This window comes from Parasteatoda tepidariorum, chromosome 4, assembly GCF_982258835.1.
Source record: "Parasteatoda tepidariorum strain Cologne lab strain chromosome 4, Ptep-v5.0, whole genome shotgun sequence".
In the NCBI taxonomy this organism is placed as follows: Eukaryota; Metazoa; Arthropoda; class Arachnida; order Araneae; family Theridiidae; genus Parasteatoda; species Parasteatoda tepidariorum.
In genome coordinates this window covers 92,755,536-92,781,343 of record NC_141758.1, presented here as the reverse complement: position 1 = coordinate 92,781,343, position 25,808 = coordinate 92,755,536, and the positions used below count along the sequence as shown (strand labels likewise).

General features: G+C 30.0%; 1 protein-coding gene across 1 annotated transcript; it reads left to right on the top strand.

The window, feature by feature from the left end:
• The first annotated feature begins 726 nt into the window (after positions 1–726).
• LOC107452321 (lewis-type alpha-(1,3)-fucosyltransferase) lies at positions 727–14,329 on the top strand. The gene is made up of 2 exons (XM_043048622.3): positions 727–906; positions 12,556–14,329. Exon 2 carries the CDS (start codon positions 12,572–12,574, stop codon positions 13,700–13,702), a length of 1,131 nt encoding a protein of 376 aa, XP_042904556.2. The 5' UTR covers positions 727–906; positions 12,556–12,571; the 3' UTR covers positions 13,703–14,329.
• The last annotated feature ends 11,479 nt before the right edge of the window (positions 14,330–25,808 follow it).

The following is a 25,808-nucleotide window of genomic DNA, read 5'->3' as shown; positions in this document are numbered from 1 at the left end:
AGCAATTATTAACATTTTCCAATTTATTGTTCTTCATGAAATTAAATGCTTTGGGCAGCTTAGATTGCTTATAAAACTGTTCTATTATATTTTAATTATTTTATTTATTTTTTAATAATTTTTATATTTTTTATATGTTTTTAATAAGCACTTAAATTGTTTTTTTAATATTTATTTCAAGTATTTGAATTTCAGAACAATATAAAAATCAATTTTTTAAAATACATTAATTTTTTCATTTAAAATTTACAAATTATAAATCTTTAAAAAAATGTGTTCAGATTTTTCTGGCACAGAGACAGAATGTTATTATTTATCATAACAATTTATGAAAATCAAATGAAAAAAATAGAGACCAGTGATGTGTCCAATGTCAAAGTTCACCCTGACATCTGTTTGGTACAGTGATTGATCTTTCCATCTTTATGTCTTTGTTTCAGTATACACGAGCAAATGAGGGGATACAAGCCACTATATTCATTGTCTACGAAGTACTTCGATTGGTTTGAATAAATTATCAAACTGAGCATGCGCGTTATTAAAATTGCGCCAAACAAAAATGCTAAAAACGCCATTCTAGTAAACATGACAAAACGATTAAGCGATAACGATGAAAACGATTATATAATCGACCAATCAAATGCCTCTATTTATTAAAAAGGCGGTCAGCCAAGCAACAGCCTTTTTAAAAATGTTATGTGGAGCATTATTGGTAATGTTGGTCTCTTGAAGTTTCAGGATCAGTGAAAATGCATTAATATTGACTTTAACTTCCATTTGGTTTATGTTATGAAATTTGTTTTTTGTTTTTTTAGTTCGATATTTGCCGCATTTGCGACAATGACTTGACTTAAAAGGCAAAATAGAATATACATTTGTTAAGAATGGATGCCGGTAAAAACAGAGGTAAGACGCACTCATTTTTGTAATTAAATTAGTATTTTAAAAATACATTTTTTTTCTGTGATTAATAATTGAATTAAAATTTATTCTCTGATACCAGGTTAGATTATTTTATTTTAATCAGGATTAAAATAAAGATGAAGATCTGGGCAACTGTTTGCGAGAAAGTAATCATTGATTTAAATTTAAAAAATGTGTGTTGGAATAATAAAAAATACTAAGAGAGTTTATATCTCACAATTTAACATTTTTATATAAATAATTTCTAAGCGAAGGTTTATTTTAATACAACTAAAGTTTTTGCCACCAAACAGTAGCACTCGAATAAAAATCCTTTTTTCATCAATAATTTTTAAATGCTTGATTTAAAACCATTTTAAAGCATACTATATTTTTTATTTCTCAAACTGTAATGCAACCTCAAAACTCTTTACAGTGAAGCCATAGCTTTCACAAAAAAAATTATTATTTTATCCAAATTTTATTTTAAAAAATTTTAATGTTACAGTGTGACGAAATAATACAAAATAAAGAAATTAATTTTTGTTAATAACTCTTTCTTAAACTATCTTGAATTTATATGATTATCAAGTCTGTTATTATTACTATCTAGCATTATCATGTGTTACCATTCTCTTATGATCTCCATTTCAATCATTCTTACAGGAGATTACAATCTTTTTTTAAAGTTTAAGATCTAAACTAGTTTGGTTATTTTCATATAAATTGATTGAGGAAATATATCAGATAAATATTTTTTTCCCATTTTTCTACACTTAATAATAATTACTAAACTTAAATATTTGTTTCTACCTGAATTGGTTTATATATCTCAGGGATTCACTACCTACTTTTACTACTACCGAGTCACTGTCAAAAATGCCATGTTGGGGGCCAACTTGAGTGACATAAAACTTTATTGTAAAAATGTAAAGTGTATTACATTAACACTACTAACTAAAAGTAACTTGTATAAGCACAGAAACGTCTGAAATTCGTAAAAATTACATTTATTACTATTACAAATGCTAAACTCATAGCTGTTAATAGCACTTAAAGAATGAAATGGTTACAATCAAGTTCTGGCATGCATTTGGACAACAGGGGGCGGATCTAGAAATTTTTCCTGTGGGGGGGGGGTCATAGACTCAGATCCCCCCCCCCACAATATTTTTTTTTTTTTTTATATTTAAAAAAAAAGAAATACTGGGGTTTTTAATGCTAGTCTTCTTATTAATTTTTTCATAATGAACAACAGAACAATACATAAATAATTTAATTATTCAAAATCTTTAAATAATAAATGAAATGCGTTTTTTAGAAACTTTGGCAAATCTGTCAATGATTTTTTTTCAACATCCAAATGAATTTCTCTATGAATGTTTAATAATCGTTCTTGATTTTGAGTTGCTCTAAGCCAAGTTTTGAGACGTCGAAGAGTTGAAAAGGAACTTTTTGCTGTTGCTGCACTAACTGGCAGAGTTATTAAAATTCTCAACAACATATTGATTGATGGGTACAAATCGATGTCACAGGCATTAATAATCTTGGAAAGATCGTTGGGCACTTCAAGTCCTGCTTCTGTTTCACGCTGCCATTTTGCCACCCAAAGACGAAATTCTGTTTCGACAACTCCTTTGATTTCTTGTTAGAAAAAAAACTATATATTTTTCTTGAATTATTTTTGAAAAGAAACTGGACACCACTGAAAATTGTATAGCTCATTGGGCCAACAACTGAGTGCAGCTGGCAGACTTTAGTTTATTCGATGTAAAACTAAGTTTAAATTTATAATTAAAATGATTTATAAGATTTTAAAATCTTAATAAACTTTTTAAATCAATTTTTAAAATTGAAATTTAAGAAAATTCAAAAATCAACTTGCATAAATTGAATTTAAATCATGAGTTTCAAACATTATTCAATTTTCTTTTATCTTCTTGCTTCGTGGTTAAATTTTAAAACAATTCCTAACTCATTTATGGCGAGATTTAAGCATCATTATTCTAAACTTTTTATTTTAGATTTAAAATATATTTACAAAACTGAAAACCAATTACGCTAACGTCACAATGGACAATATTGTTGACATTAATAGAAGTTCGTGTAAAAAAAATTAGAAAAAAATAATCAATCTTAATAATTAATAATAATAATGAGCAAGGGCGCTGTTTGAATAATACAAAAGGGGGTACAACCCTCTAACAAATTCCCCCCCCCCAAAAAAAAATATTCTATTACTTTTTGTTTTGTTATTGCATATACTTTCAGCTGAATGCAAATACAAAAATTTCTTGTATTTGCATATTTTGCCACGGGAAACTGTATTGATGGCGCTGGCATAGCTACTGACTTCGAAACACAAATAACTACAAATAGTAGCTTCGTGCACGCTTAACATTGGTATTTATTCCGTTGATGAAGTTTTATAGTTGTGAGTCAGTTTGTCTTATACACCTTTCTTAAACTAAATAACTAATAGAAAATATCGTATTATTTATATTTTATTAAATGAAATTTAAAAATGTAGCTTAGATATCTGCCAAGTTCAGTGTGCATAAGAAAAGAATCAAAGATGCCTCAGAATTCATTGAAACAGTTATTAAGCAGATTTGGACAGCAAACAAGACGATTACAATTCTTGTTTGATTGAAAAAAATTTTAATTGTTATGTATCAATAATTACTTAATTATTTGTTTTTGAATTAAAATATTTTTAATAAAAAATTTTTATAAATTTTTTTATTTCTGTATCTCTTTAATCGCTTAAAAAAAAGCCAGGAGGGTGCAAGTGCACCCTATTGCACCCCGCTGCCGACGCCCTTGAAAGATATAAGTGAATTATTTATTTAGATAATTATGATATAAGACTATTATTTTGTGTTTTAACTTCTGGTGCTAAAAAAATTCCTTGCGAACCGAATTTAATTTTTATCTTGAACTTTTGCCGAAATATGTTGTTTTGGGAAAAGGCAACGACCATAACTAATTTAACAAAACATTTAGCAAACAAATACGGGACTGAACAATACAAATGAGGAGACTAACTACCTCATAAATATTCATCACGCACCTCTGCTGCGTAGGAATAATATGAATGTCTATGATAGCTATTTTAGTTCGAGATTTCAGGGTTATGAGTTACGCGTGCATGAAGCTGGAAAGATAGCCCATTGTGCAGCTCTAGTGCGACGTAAATGAACAAATCAAATCAAATGAAGCTGGAAAGTACGCTTCCTACAAATACTCGCATTTTAATAAATTTAAGTGATTATGCTAACGTGTCAATTGATGACGTATATAGGAATTTGTTCATTTTTCCTCTACAAAAGGTGTTAATCACCGAAATTTCTTTCTTCTTAAAAACGTATTTCAATCATATTTGTTCTAAAATTTAGAATTTAAATTAAGGTATTGAGTTAAAAATAAACAAGAGGTTAACAAGCACCCCGATTTGAAAACGGTTGGTTGCTCGTTGCTTAATAACGTGTAATTTTTTTTACATGTATCTCAGAAATCTGCAGACTTCGCGCATCAGGTTTTGGCCCTAAGGGGGATTTATGGCATGAAAAACTTAAATAAAGCTGTCGAGAGAAAAATAATATAAGTCTATACAATTTTGATGGATAAAAAGTACAATGTTTGACCTGTACAATGTATCCATTTACTCATGAAAAATTGTTATCTTGACAAACTGTTTCCACGAGCAGTGCGCAAGCAATACAGTTTCCATGTAAACGGACCATCCTAAATAACTTTTGATCTAATGATCGGATCTTCGCTTTCTGAGACGCAATCTCAATGGTTCAAGGGGGTTACCTCAAATAATCTAACTAATTAGTGCAATCGATATTTTAAATGACGAAATCAGACACAAAAACGTACTTTATCTGATTAAGCATATCCTTTGTTTCGACGGATTCTGATATCTGACCCACACAATATAGAGATCTGAGAAATATGGTCCCAATAGTTTGGTCAGGAGAGCGGTCCAAAGTTTGGACCCCTTCTTGTTAATTTTACTATTCTTGTTAATATTCTTGTTAATTATACTTGTTAATTTACTATCTAAAGAACTTTCATGCAAAGGTGATTTATAAAACAGTGATTTATGAATACACAAAAGATGATTTATGAAACATTTATAGCAATTTTTATAAATTTAATTTATTTTGTAACAATGTGGTGATAGACATTCCTGCTTTTTCTAAACATGACCCGTAAATCTTTCTTATAACCGATGTCGAGCAGCCGACCCGATTCTAAGTTTAAGATTATCAATGTTCAACTCCGTAATCTTGTAATTTTAAACTCAATCCAGAGGACAATGGAACTTTTGGATCAGGTATTAGAGCAAACTTCGTGGAAATTTTTTTTGATGGAACTGATTTGCTTTAGCTTTACACGGAAAAGAAAACCTCTCGAGGTTAGCCCATCACAAAGGGATTCTAAACCATGATCTGTCTGTCACTGTGGTCGGTGCAAGCCGCGAGCCTAATTCGTATTAACCAGCCAACGCTGAGTCTCGTGTTTACGCGTTTCTAAAATCCAATATTGTGATTCGTACTCACTCAAGTTTAAAATCCAATGTTATTCGAATTCATGCGTTTGTAATATCAAACATCGATTTTCGTATTTATACGTGATTTAAAATTCGCACATTGCGATTCGTATTCACGCAATCTAAAATTGATGCATCGCAATTCATACTTGCGTAAATTAAAAATTCAATATCGCTATTTGTATCTTTGCGTTCTTCTTCTCCAATATCGCCCGAGACGAAATTTTAAAATCCAATATCGCGACTCATATCCACGCGATTTTAAAATTCAATATTGCGATTCTTGTTGGAACTAAGTTTTTTCTTAAACTAGTTACTATAAAGGTGTGATTTTTTTTAACTGGTAGGTAATTTAATTATACATCTTTGTTCAAAAAATTATATTAAACATGTATAGTACTTAAATTAGAATCCCCTTTGTGCCAGTATCACCCTTGGTTGGTCAAGGTTTGATTTTTAACCATCAGATAACTGTAAAAGTAATTTATGCATATTGATATTTATCTTAGTACACTCTCTTAAACTTTCCGATTCTCGGGGATAATTCATTTTTATCTTATGATCAATGGTGATCAAAAGATTAGCGTAGTGGTCTTGCTTTCCTTAATGCTTCAATTAAATACCCGCATCCTAATAATCCCAAAAGATAAAGCAGTGTTCTCCTTAGCGTGTTTGGAAGGGTCGTTGTCTATTATCCGCCGAAAAAAAAACTTAGCTTCAAACCCAAATAATAAAAACATAATATTGCATTTGCTCAAAGCAAATTTAATATGTGAGTAATATAGTAGTCTGTCTTTGGAAAGAACTCCCCTCGCTATTCGTCTCGAGCAGTGGCGGTGACTATGGTTACGATGTTCAACTATTTCAAATAGAGTTTTTAAGTCAATATTTAAGACAGTTTTCGGGTCGGCGAAAGGAAGAGAATCAAAGTAGAGAGAAGTTCCCCTCTTAGAAATGCGCTATTTCTTGTTACTAAAGTAACAGACGGCCTTAGATTTCGTGACGAGGGGAGTTTTTTCGATAGACAAACTATACATGTATCTTATTTTTCTACAGTTACCTTTACATTTTATTTGTTATGATTTAACTTCAAAATAAATATCAATGAAATTCAATACTTCTAATTTTGTATTTATTTAACGATCATATTAATTTAGTTAAAACAGTTTTAAGAGAGCATTGAACTATTTTTAAATTAAACAAGCCTGTTTGGAAATTTAAATGAAGTATAATTCCAATGGGAATAGTTTTATAAAGTTTAATGCCTCGAAATGAATTTAATGATATTTAAAAATACACTTAAAAATAGCAGGGAACTGAGTTTTTTTTTAAAATTTTTTATTTAAAAAAAAATCCATTCTTTGAAATTAGAATATACTTTTATTTAAAATATTTTCCAAAAACTGATTATAAACGGAGGAATTACGCCATGGCTTTTTAATTTTTTAAAAAATAAAAAAATGAGATCTGCTATTGCTTTATAATATGAGCTGCTTCGAACAAATGAGCGTTGTGGGATCTTTAGTAAAAAAAGTAAAAATTATCCCATTGTTTTTTTTCTTTTCTTTTGAAAGTTGTGAAACTATATTGTTTATTTTCGTGGAACGATTGCATGTAGATTATTTGTTTCGCATAAGTTTACATTATCACTAGCAGTACTTAATTTTAATAGGAAATAGTATTAACACCTTTTTGCCATTAATAACCACAACACTGCTCGATTGATGAAAGGTAGTGAAAGGATAAAAGGTTCAGCCAGTGGTCGGACATATATAATATAAATTATAGGCATTGCCCATGCAGGAGATATAAGTAGAAATTACTTGAAAATAAAAGGCAAGACTAGGAAATTTATGCTGAGGCTACTAGAGGTAAATTTATTGGTGGCTACTTTTTTTCTTTCCATTGGCCATTTTTTATTTAGAAGAACCTTAATATTCATTTTGCATCTAAATTGTTATAAAAAATTCTTTTCTTAGTTAAAAAAAGTATTATTAATATATTATTATAAAAAATATTGCATTATCATTATAACATATCATGTTTTAAGGGAAAATAATACTAATTAAAGAAAAGGTATGAGTTCTGATAATTATTGTTAAACTTCTGCGTCAGAATGAAATATAATAACTAACTCTGGAAAATTAAGGCTCTTAATTAATCATGAAATATTAAAATCAAAATTTCTGTAACTGCTGCTCTCAGCGTTATCTCTGTATTTTTTTATTGTCAGTCTCTCTTTAATTTTTTTCATTTTAAACTTTTGCATTTGATTTGCCTTTTTTAATTTCTATTTCTCAGATAAACCTTATCCTCTAATCATTGTCACTTTTTTTTTAAAACTTTTACTGTTAAACTTTAAAGAAAAAACTCGACTCGTCACTCGAGATGGGTTTGCCAAGGACGAAATGCTTCTCTTGCTTTTTTTCTTAAAGTTTCATCTTTAAGAAAAGGAACAAAATCTTACACAGAACGCTACTCAAAAAGTTTGCGTTCTGTGAAAAAATGTTTTTTTTTTTTTTTTTTTTTTTTTTTTTTTTTTTAATTGTTTAAATTATGGAGTCTGAGTTACATGGACAGATAAAATACATTCGGAGTTTTAAATTTCAAGCTAAAAAAATTTCCAAAAATAAAAAATGACCTATATATTGTACATTCACCTTTTTTACATGATTTTCTTGAATAAAAAAATACGCACTTTTATGACCGTTTTCTTGAAAATAATAAAATTGTTAAAGGGTTAAACTCTATGAACATGCAATTTATTCTCTCATTCTTAGAAAATTTTCAATATCATAGGTAAGACTTCGATCTCACCCTTGCTGAGAGGAAAAATCTTTCTTCATACCAAGCTATATAGCAACCTCTTTCTCAAGTAAGCTCCAAGAGAAAATTGCTGTATCATATCAAGAGAATATTAAGCCGAGCTCATTCTGGGTGGGGGGGGGGCAATGGGATACCCACTAGCGTACCTGAAAGCAATTACTCTTATCTTGGCAGCTGAAGTTTTGATGAGACATACAATGATCAACATCTTCTTCCCTCTTCACAGCAGCATGCTGGTTGGTATAGTTACGAAGTTTCCAGTCTCTTATAGACTTCTCTTGATGTGGATTTTTATGAAGTAAAAGTTTCAACATTTAGTCCCATTTAAGTTTAAAAAAAACCTTCTTTTAAGGGGGAGAAAATAAGTAAAAAAACTAAACAGACTTGCAGGTTTTTCCAATGCCATCAGAAATTGTTTTAACAATTATTTCATGCCTTAAAGTTCGCAATATGCAGAATTCGTAGAAGAAAAATTTACTCACAAGGGAAACTAGGGAAGTGTGACTCGCCAATTTTGAAATAAACTAGTGGGATGTATGCCTTATGAGGAATAATTTCAGGGGGAAACATTCGTTTCGGCCCATAGAAGGTTCTATGAGAGATAAAAAATAATTCAATATGTAGAAAAATCGGTATTTTATTTCTTCAAAGCAGACTATTAGTTGTTGTAATTATCTCATACTCCAATTAATTTTGTGGTACTTTCACGTACTATATATAATGCATATTTATTGTCAAAATTAATCTCAAAAGCCAAGCTCAATAAAAAATTTTAAATAAAGAGAAATTTAAAAAATTTGATGCAAATTTTTTTTTTAAATTAACATAACAGGTTTTTCTGAAAAACTACAGATACATAAAATTTTCGAAATCAATTTTGACCAAAATTAATTAGAGTATGAGATAATTACAATAACTGATAGTCTGCTTTGAAGTAATAAAATACCGATTTTTCTATGTATTGAATTATTTTTTATCTCTCATAGAACCTTCTATGAGCCGAAACGAATGTTTCCCCCTAAAATTGTTCCTCATAAGGCATACATCCCACTAGTTTATTTCAAAATTAACGAGTCACACTTCCCTAGTCTCCCTTGTCAGTACTTACATGATTTTTTGGTCTAGACCCATGTAGAGTAAATTTGATATTTTTATAGTTCAAACTAATAATTGAGAAAAGTCTGACCTTTCTGACGTTGTCCGTGTTTCCAAATCGTTTGCTTGAAATTATCTACAGTTCTAGAATACTTTTAAAGTTTGATATTTAAACAAAAAATACCTTACAATTTTTGATCCAGAACAACACTAAACGCAACAAATTTCTTTTAAATATAGAAATAAATCTTAAATCAAATAAATATTTTGTTTATTTATTTTACAATTATCATGCAATGTATTTTACAATTTATTCATAGTGAACTCAGCAGATATGAGCCTTAGTTTGATGTCCTCTTCCATCCTGTTGTATTTGTCTGCCTATCTTCTCTGTAATGTACCTCGAAATGAAATTTACTATTTTAGCATATGGAAAAAAAGAAATTCACCGAGCAATAATACCAAATTATTACAACCAACATTCGACTTTTAAAAGGAAAAAATAATGAGTTTTTTTTTTTTTTTTTAAATAAATGAAAGCTTTAAAAAGTTTTTATTATTTCCGGAAATCTCTACAATTCAGGAAATTTCTAAGACAAATATTTCACTCGTGAAATATTTGTCTTAGATCTAAACAATTATTTAATTGTGAATTTAACAGGAATAATACGCTGAAAATAATTATTTAAGGTCTTTATCAAAAATAGTGAAAGAGTATTTAGGTGATACTTTAAATAATTTTCAACATGCAAAAAAAAAAAAATCGCATAAACTTTAGAAAAATAGCTGTCGGAGGTGCTTGTTATTTTTTATAGCGACAAAATTTGTCAAGTGAATAAAATAATGCAGCATTAATATAATAATTAAAATTTCATAACAGAAAAATTTTAACACAAAATAGCGCACAACTCAGTATTCAGATTCATTTAACTTAGGCGTCATTGGTAGACTTTTAAAAAATTGAAGGTTTTATTAAATACACTTTAATTGCATAAAAATAATTTATAAGTACATTTCATCTACCTAAATTTTATGCCCAGGCAAAAATCTTAAATGGGAATTAATAAATTCGATTAATATTTCCGAAATCGTTGAGTTCTGTCATAGTTGGTTAAACTAGGCAAATGAGAGGCGTAGAATATTTGAGCCTATTTCAAGCTTTATAAACTACAATATATTACTTTTCTTTCTTTCTTTTTTTAAATAAGAAAAAACATAACAATTTTTTTAACCCTAATATAGTTTCACATTCTGAATAATAATAGCTGAATCATGGAATAAAATCACTTACTTTTAAATTCGTCATACTTTCATCATGTGACGCTAAACCTTACATAAAATACAACAAAGCATAAATTAATGCCATATAGCGGTAGCAGGAGTGCAGCGGTAGCAAATATCGTGTCGAAAATGACTCCACGAAAACTAAAATTCAAAATTGCTCTATCTACTTGCAAAACGGAAACTCAAATAACTGAAATCAAAGTTAGGCATAATTTGTTCTTCTACTTGTTTTTCCTTATTCTTATTAACTTTGAATAAAATTCTGCATTGTAGAATCATTTTCATATTATATTTTTAAAAATATTTAACATAACTGTCAAGCATTATTTTTAAAGTAATATCCAAAGCGATCAAAAGATTGCAAAATAACAAAATTTTTTATATTAGTATTTTCGCATTGCAAATGAAAGAAACTTGGAATTACTTTGTATTGTGGTATTTTCATTCCACAGATATAATAATCTTTAACTAGTAAAACATTATTTTAATAAATAGTACCCTAGAAATATAATTTTATTAATTTATGTACTTTTCATGGATTTTTATTCTCGGGTAATCTAAATTTATTGTAAAAAAAATTTAAAAAAAAAAAAACATGAATAAATTTTATAAATAAAGATCACCGCTTAGAAAGACAAAAGATAATTTAAAATACTTGTTATTTTAAAATATTACATTTATTTAACTTTTTCTAAACTATTAATTTCATTTCTGATCAAAGATTTGATTGACGGCTTAGCCACTTTAAGCTTTAAGTTCTTTCCCACGCTTTTTCTATGGAACCATATTGTGCCCCTAATTTATCTATAATTATTTCCTTTGGTACGATTGTATAGTATACTATAATATAATATCTGATCGAGTTTGAATATTATAGGTTAATATTAAGAGAAGATATCGGGCCATTATTCAGAGAGTTTTACAGTAATTTATTTAAGTACATTGTTACTTAAATATGTTACATTTTTAAACTTAAAATAAAAATTCATTTCTGTTGGCTGATCCGAGAATCTTGAATTGTGAGATTTCAATTTGATCGCAGATGATAGAGAATAAGATGATATAATATATTATACAATCTTCGATCAAATTAAAAAGATCTTATTCTAACTGCATCCATCTATAAATGTATAAGTCTAATCGATTAACATATCCTTTTATTTATCTCTGCTTCATACTTTATTTACTATTATTTTTTATTTATTATTATTAATTGCCGTCTTCTCCGATGACTTTACGTTATTAAACTAAGCAAAACACGTTTATCGTAGTTCATCCTATCAGAATAGAGATTAACTGTATTCAACATCACTTGGCATGATGCTTTTGCTCGCGGTAAACACTCATGATAGTCAAAATTTACTACTATCAATTTTCTCCGCTACACGTCCCTTACTAGGGGAAAATCTATCAATATAATACTTTATACTTACATTAGTATATTTAGTACTTACGACATAACCCTTCAACATTTGAGATATGTGCGAAATACATTTATCTGTGGCAGCAAACTAAATCCAATTAAAAAATAAAAAACATTGTAAGAACTACATAAGGATTTTGACCATTTCTTTATCTGACCTTTAATTTTCAGCTTAAAATATTTATAAGTAGTGGTGTAAAAAAGTCATTTTTATTCTAATTCATTAAAATATTAATACGCTGTCTTTGCGACCGCTGGAAATAATAGTTTTTTAAACAACGAAAACTCCCTTTTCAACGTTTATTTTCCCTTTCATGTTGCATGGATGCATTTTGTTTCAAATGATCAATTTTATTTGATTTTTTTTAGATTACATTTCATTAATCTTTTGTGCACATTTTATTATTCAATATCTCTGTTTATTTCACTTTATTGCTATTATTTTATTATCACTTTATTGCAGCGTGACCCAAGGCATCATGGTTCTCAAGTCCACGAAAAGTGTTAAGAGACTTCTTATTAGTGCGTTTTTGATTTCTGCTTTCTTCACCTTTTCATTTTGGAAGAGCAGCTCTGAAACAGAAACTAAAAGCATCACTGTAGACCCTTGGGTAAAAAAGCATTGGACTCATGTCAAAATACTTTCAGACACTGCAAATCATTTACAAAACCACAAAATAATAATGCTGTGGACAAAATTCTTCGGCATCACCGACTACGTGCCAAAATATTCTAGTTTAGGCTGTTCAACAAATCATTGTATTGTTACGTCAAATCGAGATTATTTAAACAGAAGTGATGCTATACTGTTCCATTTACGAGACATCAACTTAAAAGATATGCCATCTTTTAGAACGAAGAATCAAGCTTGGGTTCTTTTACACCACGAATCTCCTCCACACACGCCTGACATTTTGAAGAATCTTGATGGACTCTTCAATTGGACTGCCACCTATCGGTATGATTCGGAAATCATACTATCTCCATTAGTAAAAAAGCAAACGACAATTATTTCAAATCATGTAAATCATTTCCGTAATAAAAGAAGAATGGTTGCGTGGCTCGTAAGTAACTGCAACACTCCTGGTAAGCGAGAAGAATTCGTTAAAGAATTGCAGAATGTTATTCCAGTTGATATTTACGGAACTTGCGGAAAATTCACTTGCTTGCCAAAAATGTCTGACGATTGTTATGAGAAGTTAGGGAAAATTTACAAATTTTATTTGTCGTTTGAAAATTCCATTTGTAAAGATTATGCCACGGAAAAGCTTTTCCGCATCCTAAGCACTGATATGGTGCCTGTGGTGTTTGGAGGAGCAAATTATTCGAAGGTTGCTCCACCTTTTTCATACATCGATGCTTTATCCTTCAAATCTCCCAAAGAACTCGGTCACTATTTACTACACGTTGCCAAAGATGAAAAGAAATATAACAGCTATTTTGAATGGAAGAAAAGTTATCGCTTAGATTATAATGGACATTATGTATGTCACATTTGTAAATTGCTAAATCAAGCAAAAATCAAACATTCTATTTATCATAATATCAGCAATTGGTGGTTTAAAGATGCCAACTGTCGATCCTGGTCCCCTGAAATGAATGCAAGTTGAAGTGCGAGTAATGTTTGAGGGCTAAAGTATTTTCTAGTCATTTAATACTCAATTATAATCTTATAGTGTGATATGTACAAGATAAATATATAGTATTTATATTTGCCAAAATAAGCAGTATTAAAACTAACCGTACAATCATCGCTTATTGTTATGATGTTTATTTAAGTGTCTTAAAATTACTGTTCGATAGTAATTTTAAAATATATAATATATAGTAATAAATTTATAACTTTATACTAAGCCATCAACAAGACAACTGGTACCATTATGGAAGGAATATATTGACTGCGTAGTATGGCAGATAAGGTCTTGATCATCAATATTCATTTTATAATATCAATTTTCATTAATCATGTCATTAGAGCGATCATTCATTTTTTTTTTTTTTTTACAAAATTTACTTATTGTATGCCAAAAAAGAAACAGATTTTTTTTTTAAAAATAAATATTAAAAAAATATCGAATTCTGTTTTCAACTATGTTACCTGATAGAAAACTTCATACACTTCAAAAATATACAGAATTGAAATGACTGTCGACATGTTTCAAGCATACCAAAAATAATCAGTTAATAAATAATTTTGGTCAGAATCAGAGCACGACCCAGAGGTATTGATTTGTTATAGGAACTTGGAGGACATAGTGACCTCGACAGGTTTAGCGTACACTGGTCACCATTTAGTACACGGAAAGTCTACGGTATTTGGGAATCGAACTCATTGACCTCTTGGACGCCAACTCCCTACCAGCCAGACTATCCGGGCCCCTTAACGTGCTGAAAAGACCACTTTAATTTATTAATGAGCTTATTTTTTTTTCTTTTTCGAAATTCTAATTCGTTTGGAGTTTATTGTAATTTGCAGGGGTTTTCTTTTAATGCAAATTTTCATTTTTGTTTTAAATAATGACTATTTATCCATTGTTATCGAAATCTTAACATTTGTTTCGAAATTTTTTAAGGAATAAAAAAAGAATTAATAATATTAAAGAATATAAAAGAAAAAAGAGAAAAACAATTTCCAATTTGAACAGTAATATAATATAAGGTTATCGTTACGTATAAAAGAGCAAGTAAAATTATATATAACTCGTTTATTACATCTTTTTGTGTCCCACATTTTGCATTCCTAAGCTTAATTTTTTTTCCCTAGTGCAACTAATTATTTTTCAAATCTAGGTCTACGTTCACTTCGTTAAGATTTACGTATTAACAAAAAGTGCTTACGTAAAATTATAATAATTATGTATTTTAGGAACGAAATTATATATTTTTTAAATCGAAGTTTAAGGAAACAAACTGATGAATGAGAATAAAAATGAACTTAATGTTTTGAGCAAACGATTTTATAAATGATGAATTTTTTCGAATTTTTTTTTTTTTTTTTTTTTTTGCTGTTATTAGAATAAAATTACACGTGGCACTTTTTAAATTACAAATTATTTTAAGGCTATGGTTTGTATGTTGTAAGAAATCTGAAAGGCAGTTTTTAACATACTTGGTATAGAAAAGCATTAGTTGACAACTTTAGTTAATTTCTGAAACTCAAAAGTAATAACTCTAAATAATTAAAATACTAAGCTGGTGAAAATTAGAACAAAAGAATATTCTTGTTGAAGATGAGTAAAACCTTGATGCGATAATGAATTTTAAACTAAATGTATTATTAGTAGGCTTAGGACAGGAAATTTTGTGAGGGTTTAAACAAAATTTTTAAGAAGTTTCAACTTTTATTTAACTGATGAAGTATAACTCTAAAAAAAAAATATTAAAAAACTTATACATACTCAGATTTTATTCAGTAACATATTGATTCCCTACATTCTTAATAAGATCATTATTAATATTGACGATTTACCATCAGTACCTATTTACCTAACTTTTGAGAATCAAAAGCTTTATTTTAGAGCTTGTTCTTTTTTTTTATTTTTCGGTATTAAAAATAATAAGGATCGAAACTCTAAAATCTATAAATATTTTTTTTTAAATTTTAAAATATATTAATTCGCATTCTAAAAAAATGATCCATATTTGTATTAATTAATAAGTTTATTTATTTTTTAATTAAAGTTTTAATAATTAAGTTTAAAAAAGACCGGCAATACCTTTTCACAATATATTTATCACATATATAAGACTGTTAAATTCTCTAATGTTGCACTACGAAAATTTCAAATAGTCTAATTCTAATGCACCTGGCAAAACTCTATTATAAAAGTATTATAAAATAGGGGAATTAATTCTATTGTGTCGTCAGAAAAACGACTCTTTTTATCACTGTTCCTATTAGGTTTGAAAATGAAGATTTATATATTCTTCAAGATTCAATGACGACAGATTTTCGTTTCAATGAATAAAACGATAAATCTTCAAAACACTTAATCTTAATTTCACAATCAATTCAGAAAAAAGTTTGCTTTATTTTTCTGTGTTTATTCTGTTGTTACCGAGTCAAAATTTTAAAATACAACTTAAGAGTCATTTTTTATTAATTCATTTTTGTCTATCGCTGATTTTAATGAATACTTATTGTTATTCTGACAAATATTTTTATTGTAGTTTTATTCACTAAGAATATATATATAATGCAGTTTTTCTGAAAAATGTTCTATTTGTGCATAGAGTTTGAAATGATTCTTCGATTGTTTGTTTATTCTTTAAAATATACGCAATTAATGTATCCAAAATATTTTATTATAATGAGTAATGAAAATTTAAGAACAGTATTTATTCATTGTTTGTGTATCATGGTTATATGTTAAGCCAAAATCTAATTATTAATTTACTTTTTAAATATTGTACATGATTGGAGATTATTTTATTATTGTTGTATTTGTTAATGATTTTATGTCGAATCTCCGGTTTAACCGTAACTTTATTTTATTTGCTTATGAGAATATTCATTATCATTATTATTATGTATGCATAGACATATTTTTATTTAACCACTCAATTCTGTATACTAATGGAATTTTTATTATGCTGTTGACTTATTAAAGAAAAAGTATTAAAAAGTTATCTTATTTATTTGACTATACATTTCAATATTATTTTTAAAAAATCTATTTTCAAACCGTTTTGAAAATTTGAAAAATAGTTTAATTGATTTATAATTAAAAAATTAATTTAATGGTTTAAAATGTTGAGCTTATTGTGATATTTTTATGCATTAAATTATATTTTATAATAATATTATGCAAAAACTAGCTGGATACCCGTTCTTCATATGGGGGGGGAGAAAAGAATCTATAAATGAAAATGAATACTAAGCAACACTACGAAATTATGTACAAAACTGAAACACAAATACCGACAATTAAGAAAGATAAAATAATTTCAGTGTCTTCTTTATTTATTATTATTCGTTGCCCTTTTCGGTGACTTTACATTATTAGATTTAACAAAACACGTATTAATACAATCGAGGGGCCGTAAGAAACTTTTTTCAACAGAATCTACAATAAAAATGCCCAGTATTTGTGCGGTTTTTGTAGGCACTAAATTTATCCATAAAATGATTCGTTCCTAAATTGATGATCCTTTTAAAATGTACATCAATTGTTATAATACTAGCAGGGCATATTACCAAAAATAATTACACATCATTAAATTCAAAAACAGTATAACAATTTTTTTGCGTTTCTCCTAAAAGAATTAGTGTCATTTCTCCATCAATTTCGCTTTTTAATACGTAGTTTACTTTTATCCTAAACAAATTAGTATCTTTTCTTCTTTAATTTTGATTTACAGTGCAAAAGCTTATAATTATTTTTTTTTTTTAATTTCAAGTAGCACTTATTGCCAAAGTTATTTGAGCATCAAAAAAACATGACGATTTTTTCACTTTTCTCCTAAACAAATTAGTATCTTTTCTTCTTTAATGTTGGTTTACAGTACAAAGATTATAAATTTTTTTAAATTCAATTAGTTCATGTTACCGAAATTAATTGAACATTACTGTGACATTAAAAAGGGTAAGACTTTTTTTCCCCTGAACGAATTAGTACCATTTCTCCATTTTTTTTCTTTTTTAAGTACATAGTTTTTTTTTCCAGTTAGTATTTAATACGAAAATTAATTAAGGCGACAATATTTTGGCGATTTTTTACAATTTTTTTTAATGAATTAGTTTCTCCATTTCCTTCGGTTTTACTACACTGGTGGACAAAATTAAGAGATGAATAGCATTTTCGCACATTTCCATGACGCTATATTCTTCTATGACGTTATTTCTGAACGGTTATTGATATGGAGGGAACCTGGAACCCGATACCATCCTAGCAACATTATCGAAAGTGACCATTATGTTGGTGGAGGACTCTTGGTTTGGGCAGGGATCATGCAAGATACCCGCACACCGCTCCATGTGTTTGACAATGGTTCCGTGAATGTCCAGAGGTACAAGCAGGAGGTCCTAGAGCCCTATGTGCGTCATTTCAGGGGCGCCGTTGGCCCTAAGTTCATTTTTATGGACGACAATGCGCAACCACATAGGGCTCTCATGGTTGATGAGTACCTGCAAAGCGAGGATATTCAACGAATAGATTGGCCAGCCAAATCCCCTGACCTGAATCCTATTGAACATGCTTGGGATGCTCTTGGGAGAGCTATTGCGATGCGCCAACCTCCCCCGAGAACCATTCTGGAGTTAAAAATTGCTCTAGTGGAAGAAAGGGAGTGTCTACCACAAGTCCTCCTTAACTCCCTTTATTAACAGCATGCATACTCGTTGTGCATGCTGTCTGTCTGTCAGGGGGGACCATACACCATACTAGAAGCAACACACACTGTACAAACCTCACTTTTATTGTCATCTTTTATCCTTAAGTTCAGACTACATTGGATTTATTGGCAATAAGTCTTGCCAGTGAATGGCACTTTCATTTTTGCTTTGCATACTTTATTATCATGGAATAAGCTATATCCATACCAAATTTCATTTATTTATATTCATTATTTTTTGAGATATTTGGGAAAATGTCTTCCATCTCTTAATTTTGTCCACCAGTGTTCAATTAGCTTATTATTTTTTTATTTTATTTCATTTGGTACCTGATAACAAAATAATTTAAGCATCATTGTCGTCAATAGTTATGGTGATTTTTTAAGTTTCTCTAAAACGAATTAAACTCATGTTCGTGAAAATTGCAACACCATGAAGGACTTACGCGAGTGAGCTGAAATTTTCAGGAAATGCAAAGTAGAGCATGATATGCAAATGATTAGAATTTCAGACCCGTAGCGCATGCGTATACTGAGCAGCGCCCTCTGAGCGGCGGATGGATCCGAATAAATAGACGGCTGTAGCCAAGCGAGTATGGTTATCGGTGGTTATCTGCTAGTGTTAAACGTTAGTTTAGTCATTACTTATGCCTATTCGACGAAAGAGAGCGAGATTTCAACAACTTACGGAGTTTAAATGGGGGAGAATCATCGGCCTTCGTGAAGTTGAATTTTCTTATCGTGCAGTAGCCGCTCGTGTGCAGTGTAACAGCAGCACTGTGATGCGTGTTTGAAAGCAGTGGATGGACGAGTGTCGGACAACTCGGAAATCCGGGAGTGGACCCCGAACTGTCACGTCAGCTCGCGATGATAGGCACCTGTTCGGCGTTGCCCTAACGAACCGTACGGCTCCCGGACAACTGGCAGCACAGTGGTCAATAGCTACAGGTGTTTCATTGTGTGCTTTATCAATTCGTAGACGTCTGCTGTAGCGTGGACTGCGCGCATGGACTCCTTTATACAGGATCCTCCTCACGCTAAACCTTCACCGCCTGCGGCTGCAATGGGCCAACCAGCATAGGGACTGGCGTGCTGATTGGCAGCGTGTCGTGTTTTCTGACGGATCTCACTTCAATTTGTGGTATCATGATGGCCGCATTCGTGTCAGACGGTATGCCGGTGAACGCCATCTTCCGGAGTGCGTTATCGAACGCCACAGTGGACGAACTCCCGGAGTTATGGTCTGGGGTGCCATAGCATATCATGGACGATCTCAATTGCTACGAATTGTGGGTAATCCAAACATCAACCGGTACATCAGTGAAGTTCTACAGTCCCAAGCTGTTCCTTTCCTTCAAGCCTTGCCAGGTGCTGTATTTCAACAGGACAATGCCCGCCCTCATATTGCTAGAACTGTTCAATCCTTCCTTGCATCGCGACAGGTACAACTTCTTCCTTGGGCGGCGTATTCCCCGAATATGTCGCCGATTGAACATGTGTGGGTTTTCATTGGTCAGCGTCTCGCTCGTAATCCTCGTCCTGTTGCTTCTACAGACGAATTTTAGGTACGCATACAAACAGTAATGGAATTCTCTTCCTCAGACAGACATTCAAAGTTTGCTTGACTCCATGTCACGTCGTGTAGCAGCACTTATTGCGGAGCGTGGTGGCTACACAAAATACAGATTTCGATCTCTTGTTATTGTTTGTTTGCTTTGAAAGTTTAATCATTTATTTGTACCACTACCACTCGACTGTGTATTAAATTTCATTCAATTATGACAATTCCTTCATGGTGTTGCAATTTTCACAAACAGGAGTTTAGTTCTATTTATCCACAAGTTTTTCTTTTCTGTTCATAATTTTTATTTAAATTACTTTTGATTTTAAATTATTCAATTAATTATTTAAATTATTAAATTTATAGAATCACGTCTTAAAAGCATAACTATCTGATTAGTTACCTTTTAGCTTTAGAAATAATAGTTTGATTACTTAGTCTGCTTATGCTACCACGTTCATATTGATCATTCAGTTTATTTGACACAAAGAACAAAAAATAGTCAAATGTTAAAGAACGTGCAGTGAACTCCTAAGAGCTATAAGATAGAAATCATTTAAAAGCTTGTTTGTATCTCTGTACACGCCAAATGAATGCTGAGTTCCCAGCACGAACGTATATCAACATAGCTGACTCGTGAAACAGTCTTCTTTTTGCTTGCTTTTTTAAAATGTACGAAACAAGGAAATAAAACTTATTGAATAAAAACTATTGTTTTGTTAATAAGAATTAATAAAAATGATGTCTAAAAATCGTAACAAATGTACGTCTGTTTGCAGTTAAAGAAATACATTCTATAACAAAAAAATCGACGCACCAAGAAGCAATCATCCGATTGCTTCTTGGTGCCAGATTACAGTGATGCATGGTTCGATCAGGCTGGAATGATGCCGACTGGGGACGTATAGTCTTTAGCGACGAATCCTGCTTCCAACTGTGTCCTGACGATCGTCGAAGACGTGTTTGGAGACGCACAGGGCGGAGGGGGGATCCTGCCTTCTCTATTGCACACCACACCAGCCCTCAACAAGGCATTATGTTCTGGGGTGCCATTTCCTTTGACAGCCGGACACCTTTGGTCGCCATTAGAGGTACACTTACTGCACAGCGGTACGTCGACGACATCCTAAGACCTGTTTTGCTACCGTTCTTTTTTCAGCGCCCTGGGCTGGTTTTTCAGCAGGACAATGCCTGACCACATACGGCACGTGTTGCTATGAACTGTCTGCAAGCTTGTCAAACTCTTCCTTGGCCTGCCAGATTACCAGATCTCTCTCCCATCGAGTATGTCTGGGATATGATGGGAAGGTGATTGCATCTGGCACGGAATGTTGATGACCTCGTTCGACAATTGGATCGAATTTGGCAGGAAATACTGCAAGAGACCATCCGGGAGCTTTATCGGTCCATGCCACGCCTTGTGGCAGCTTGTATCCAGGCTAGAGGCGGGTCAACACCTTATTGAACTTGTTACTGTAACTCTGCAAAAAATTATTCAATTGTTCTGAAATTTTAATCATTTACTATTCTGTACATTGTCTTCCTATCCACCAATTTTATTTTCACTTCAATCGGACAACTCCTTCTTGGTGCTTCGATTTTTTTTGTTATGGAGTGTAGATGGAAGAAAAATAAATATTGTTTCTTGCAGACGGTTTTCTTCAACAGTGAAACATAAGTAAAAAAAAAAAAAAAAATCTTTATATCGCATTTGATTTGTTAAGAACGTGTCAGCAAACCATTTTTAGTAGTTTTATCAAACCCAATGCTTTTGCAATGTCATATTGTTGTTCCTTTTAGAGAACAAATGTTCTCCTTATTTATCTAATTATGTCGCCAAATCTAGGACTCTAGTAAGACTACGAAACTATAACCCTTTTTTTAATAATTCTATAATATATATATCGTAAAAGATAGCGTGAATTAAATTTCTGTCCGACGAGTTTAACTTCTAAAAGCTTTTATATTGTTTTGAAAGCATATTCAAATAGTTTGATTAATAAATAAAAAGGAACTCTATGAAGTCGCAGATGATTACTTAAATCCTACATGCCAATGGTCTTATCTAGCAGGTATGCGGATTTAGATTACGAGGGGATTTGCCCCTTTAAATTAACGAAAAAATCAACAACAAAAATTGTGTAATCTACTTGCTGCAACTATTTATGTTTTTCACCCATTTAGCTCCTCATAAGAAGTTTAATGGGAGGAAAAATCTTTTATTTTTATCAAATCAAATCCATAACCATAAAATTCAAATAAGCTTAAAGTTTGTGTGTTGGGGGAAGAAAAGGGATTATATTAGCATGCAGGTTTCATTTTACATAAAAATCAACAGGGATTGAGTAAGGGCTTTATTTCAAACAGTTTTTTATATCTTTAATGAATTTTTTATTATTATTTAGTATTTTTAGATTTTTTCTTCATATCTCTAGAAGAAATTAAAAAAATTTCTTTAACTCATTTATAAAATTCCTCAATGCAAAGATAGTTTCATGCAATAATTTTAAGGGGTCACAGTACCCAAAAAATGCCAAAAATACCAAATTTTTTTTTATTGCTTACAATAAAACTTCAAAGTATTTCAAATGTACAGAAAAAAATTCATCTCTCTGTCTACATTTTTAAAAAATTTATGAATGATTTTAAATTGTTCTAATACAGAAACTTGCTCAGCAGTCTGACTTTAAAGTGCTTTTTCGCATAGATGATATATTTGTGTCTTAATCTTAATTAAATCCCTAAGGAATTTTTTCTATTCAAGATAAAGCTTTGAAGTAAACTTTTTTATCTTGAGTATAATACACTTATTTAAACTGTGCATGGAATAAGCATTTTATGAGGTATTAAAATTTTTACGGCATGTTATATATACCTAACAGGAATTTTTACCCTTTTTTTTCTACTTTTTTACAAAATAATCAATAAAAAATATTCTAATTGGTATATCAACAAATGAATGCATAAAATTATTAAGATAAATATTGCAAGCACTATGAAAAAAACTTTTTTTGAAAATATGTTAAAATAAAAAAGCCTTAGGGATTTAAAAATTTAGAATTTTTTCAACTTTTTTTAAAATTTAAAAAAAATTAAACAGTTTAATTACTTTTTGAAGATAAATTAATAATTATAACTTAAATGAGCATGTAAAGCATCCTCAAAATGAATGATACCTTTATTTTAAAAAATTGTTGCAAAGGTACTGTGACCCCTTAATATTAGTTAATTTAATAGTCAAATTTTAAACTTTTGAATCCTACAGTAGGCCTTTTTTTCTAGTAATATTGTGTAAAAAAATTTTAAATTAAGAATCATTTTTAAGATATTAATTTAGATAATTACCTAAAATTAATCTGATTTTTATGACCATTCTTTCATAGTAAGGTGAGGGGGATTTTTCAAGATTTTCGCTATTGAGACGCACAGTAGTTCAAGTTTATGGACAATGCACTGGAGAATAGTCCATGAACTTGAACTTCCGTTCTTATAAATAACCGAATTTATAGATTTTGTATGCAAAAGTACAACTAAACTCCTTCAGATATGATCAAACGCAGACTGCACACAAACTTCTGTAAACAAAGCTCAACATCAGTGTATATATTTATCAATCCTACTATTGTGTTAGCATATAATACTATTATGTTGATATATTTTTCTTTGGCTAAATTCACACAATATTAGAAGGTACTCATATAATTGTGCGAGCTGATAACGAGATTATATCTTCGTTACTTTCTTTTTCATTTTCTTAAAAATATTTTTTCTCTTTATTCTTTTCTTTGTATTTTTATCTATAATATGTGAATATTTAAAATAATTTATTCCCCCCCCCCATGTTTTTATACATGAAATTTTAAAAATCTGTAAACTTAATTTTTTCATTCCATTCTTCATACCGACATTTCTTTCTCATTCCTTAATTTTTTCTTCCTTTCTTCTCTTTTCATAGAATTTTCTCTAACAGATATTAGTTGTCAGTAATTTTTTTTTTATTTTTCTTGAAAACCATTTTAGCTGCTCTTTTGCTTTTAAACTAAAATAAAAAAAGTTCAGATAAATAAATAGAAGTTTTTATAAACAGCGATTTTTGCGAAACATGCATCAAAGAAAGATTTCAATTTTTTTTAGTTTGTTAATTTTTAAAATTTAAAACTGAAAAAAAAAGTTTTTTTTTTCTTTCTCTTGACTAATCTATTTTTGTATTTCCTTTAAGTAAATATCTATAATAATCTAAGTTAATAATCTTTATAGCTTCAAAGAGATTATTTGAAAATTTTGTGAAAGCATAAAAATTTCTGAACATTGGATAAAAATAAGTTATAAAGACGTAATATTTATATCAATCTGCATCGATTTATGCCAGAAAATAAATTTTATGCATATTAAATAAAACTCAGAGTCTACAAATCCCAGGTGTCATAGCAAATGAAAAACAATGGCTGGAGAACAATATTTTAGTAAACTTTAAACCTGAAAAATCCTAGTTGCTTGCACCAAGTTTCATTTTAGGGTATGTTACATTAGGAATGATGCAAATCTGTTCAATGTTGTTGTTAGTCATAAATAAAAGCCAAATGAAAAGGTGTATTTGAGTATTATGCAGGTATTTAATAGGATTTTAACTCATTTATACAGCAAAACTGTACACAATACATTTATATCTTATAACATAGAATCTACTTTATAAATAGAAAATAATAATTGTCTTTATGTAATTTAGTAAAAAAAAAGCATGTTGGCTCCAAAAACTTTAGAAGACCCTTGGTGTTAAAACAAAATGTGTGTGTCACGCACCTTCGGTTTACCTACTGCTTATATTTTAGTTCCCATTTATATATATATGCATACACAGTCTAACTTGCTTATAACAAGTCCTGAATTTAACTAAAAAATTGGAAATACTTCGTTAGTACATGTTAAGTTTTTTTGGAGCATATCTCGTTTTTGACAAATAAACGAGCAATATTTAAAAAAAAAAAAATTCCTTTGACATTTCAAAGCAAACTGAATAGTGACGAGCCACAAATCCAGTAAACACATAAATTTTTTTTGTCCATAAAAGCCTGGGTGCAAATGGCAACGTTTTTTGGACATCGAATCATATCTGAAGAAAAAGTAACAAAGAGAAAAAAAAGAGTCAAAACTATTTAACTTTGTTTGTGCTGCACAGAAAAAATAAGTACTATACTTATAATTTAGTAAGTTATGTATGAATTTCTGATTTTTTTCACGAACCGATCTTTTAAGAGCACCCTGTTACAGCGAAGCAAATATTGCAGTCCCTTAACGCTCGTTATTTCTGAGTTGAACAGTATTTATACATATTTGTCACTAGGAATTCTTCAGGTTAATTATTCCTTTTCAGAACAAACAAGATGTACGGCTATCATAGATGTGCTCATGCTTACATTATAGACAGAAGAGTATTCTAAAACCTGGAGAGTTTAATCTGTCTGCAATTCACAAAAATATAAAGACGAAATTTGCAATGAGAAAAACCAATCGGAATATATTAGTGAGATGACTTATTCACTGAAAAAAAAAAAAATAATAATTTTTACATTTCTTTAATAATCAATAACAGATTTTTGTATACTTGTTTCGCTTTAAAGTCATACAATTTCTGAGTGGAGCCCAGACTTTCAAGTTAAACCTGTCTCATCTCAAATAAATGAATTTTCAAAATTACTTATGGGCATTGCTATGATTTTTTTTATTAGCGATGAATGTAAAGTATGACCATGTAATCTGTGATGCTAAGACACAATAAATATACAAAACTAAATGTTATAAGAAAAAAAAGAGAGCACAAAAAA

Excerpts from the sequence above, each read along its gene's own strand:
- LOC107452321 (XM_043048622.3), top strand. The coding sequence starts at position 12,572 with ATGGTTCTCAAGTCCACGAAAAGTGTTAAGAGACTTCTTATTAGTGCG.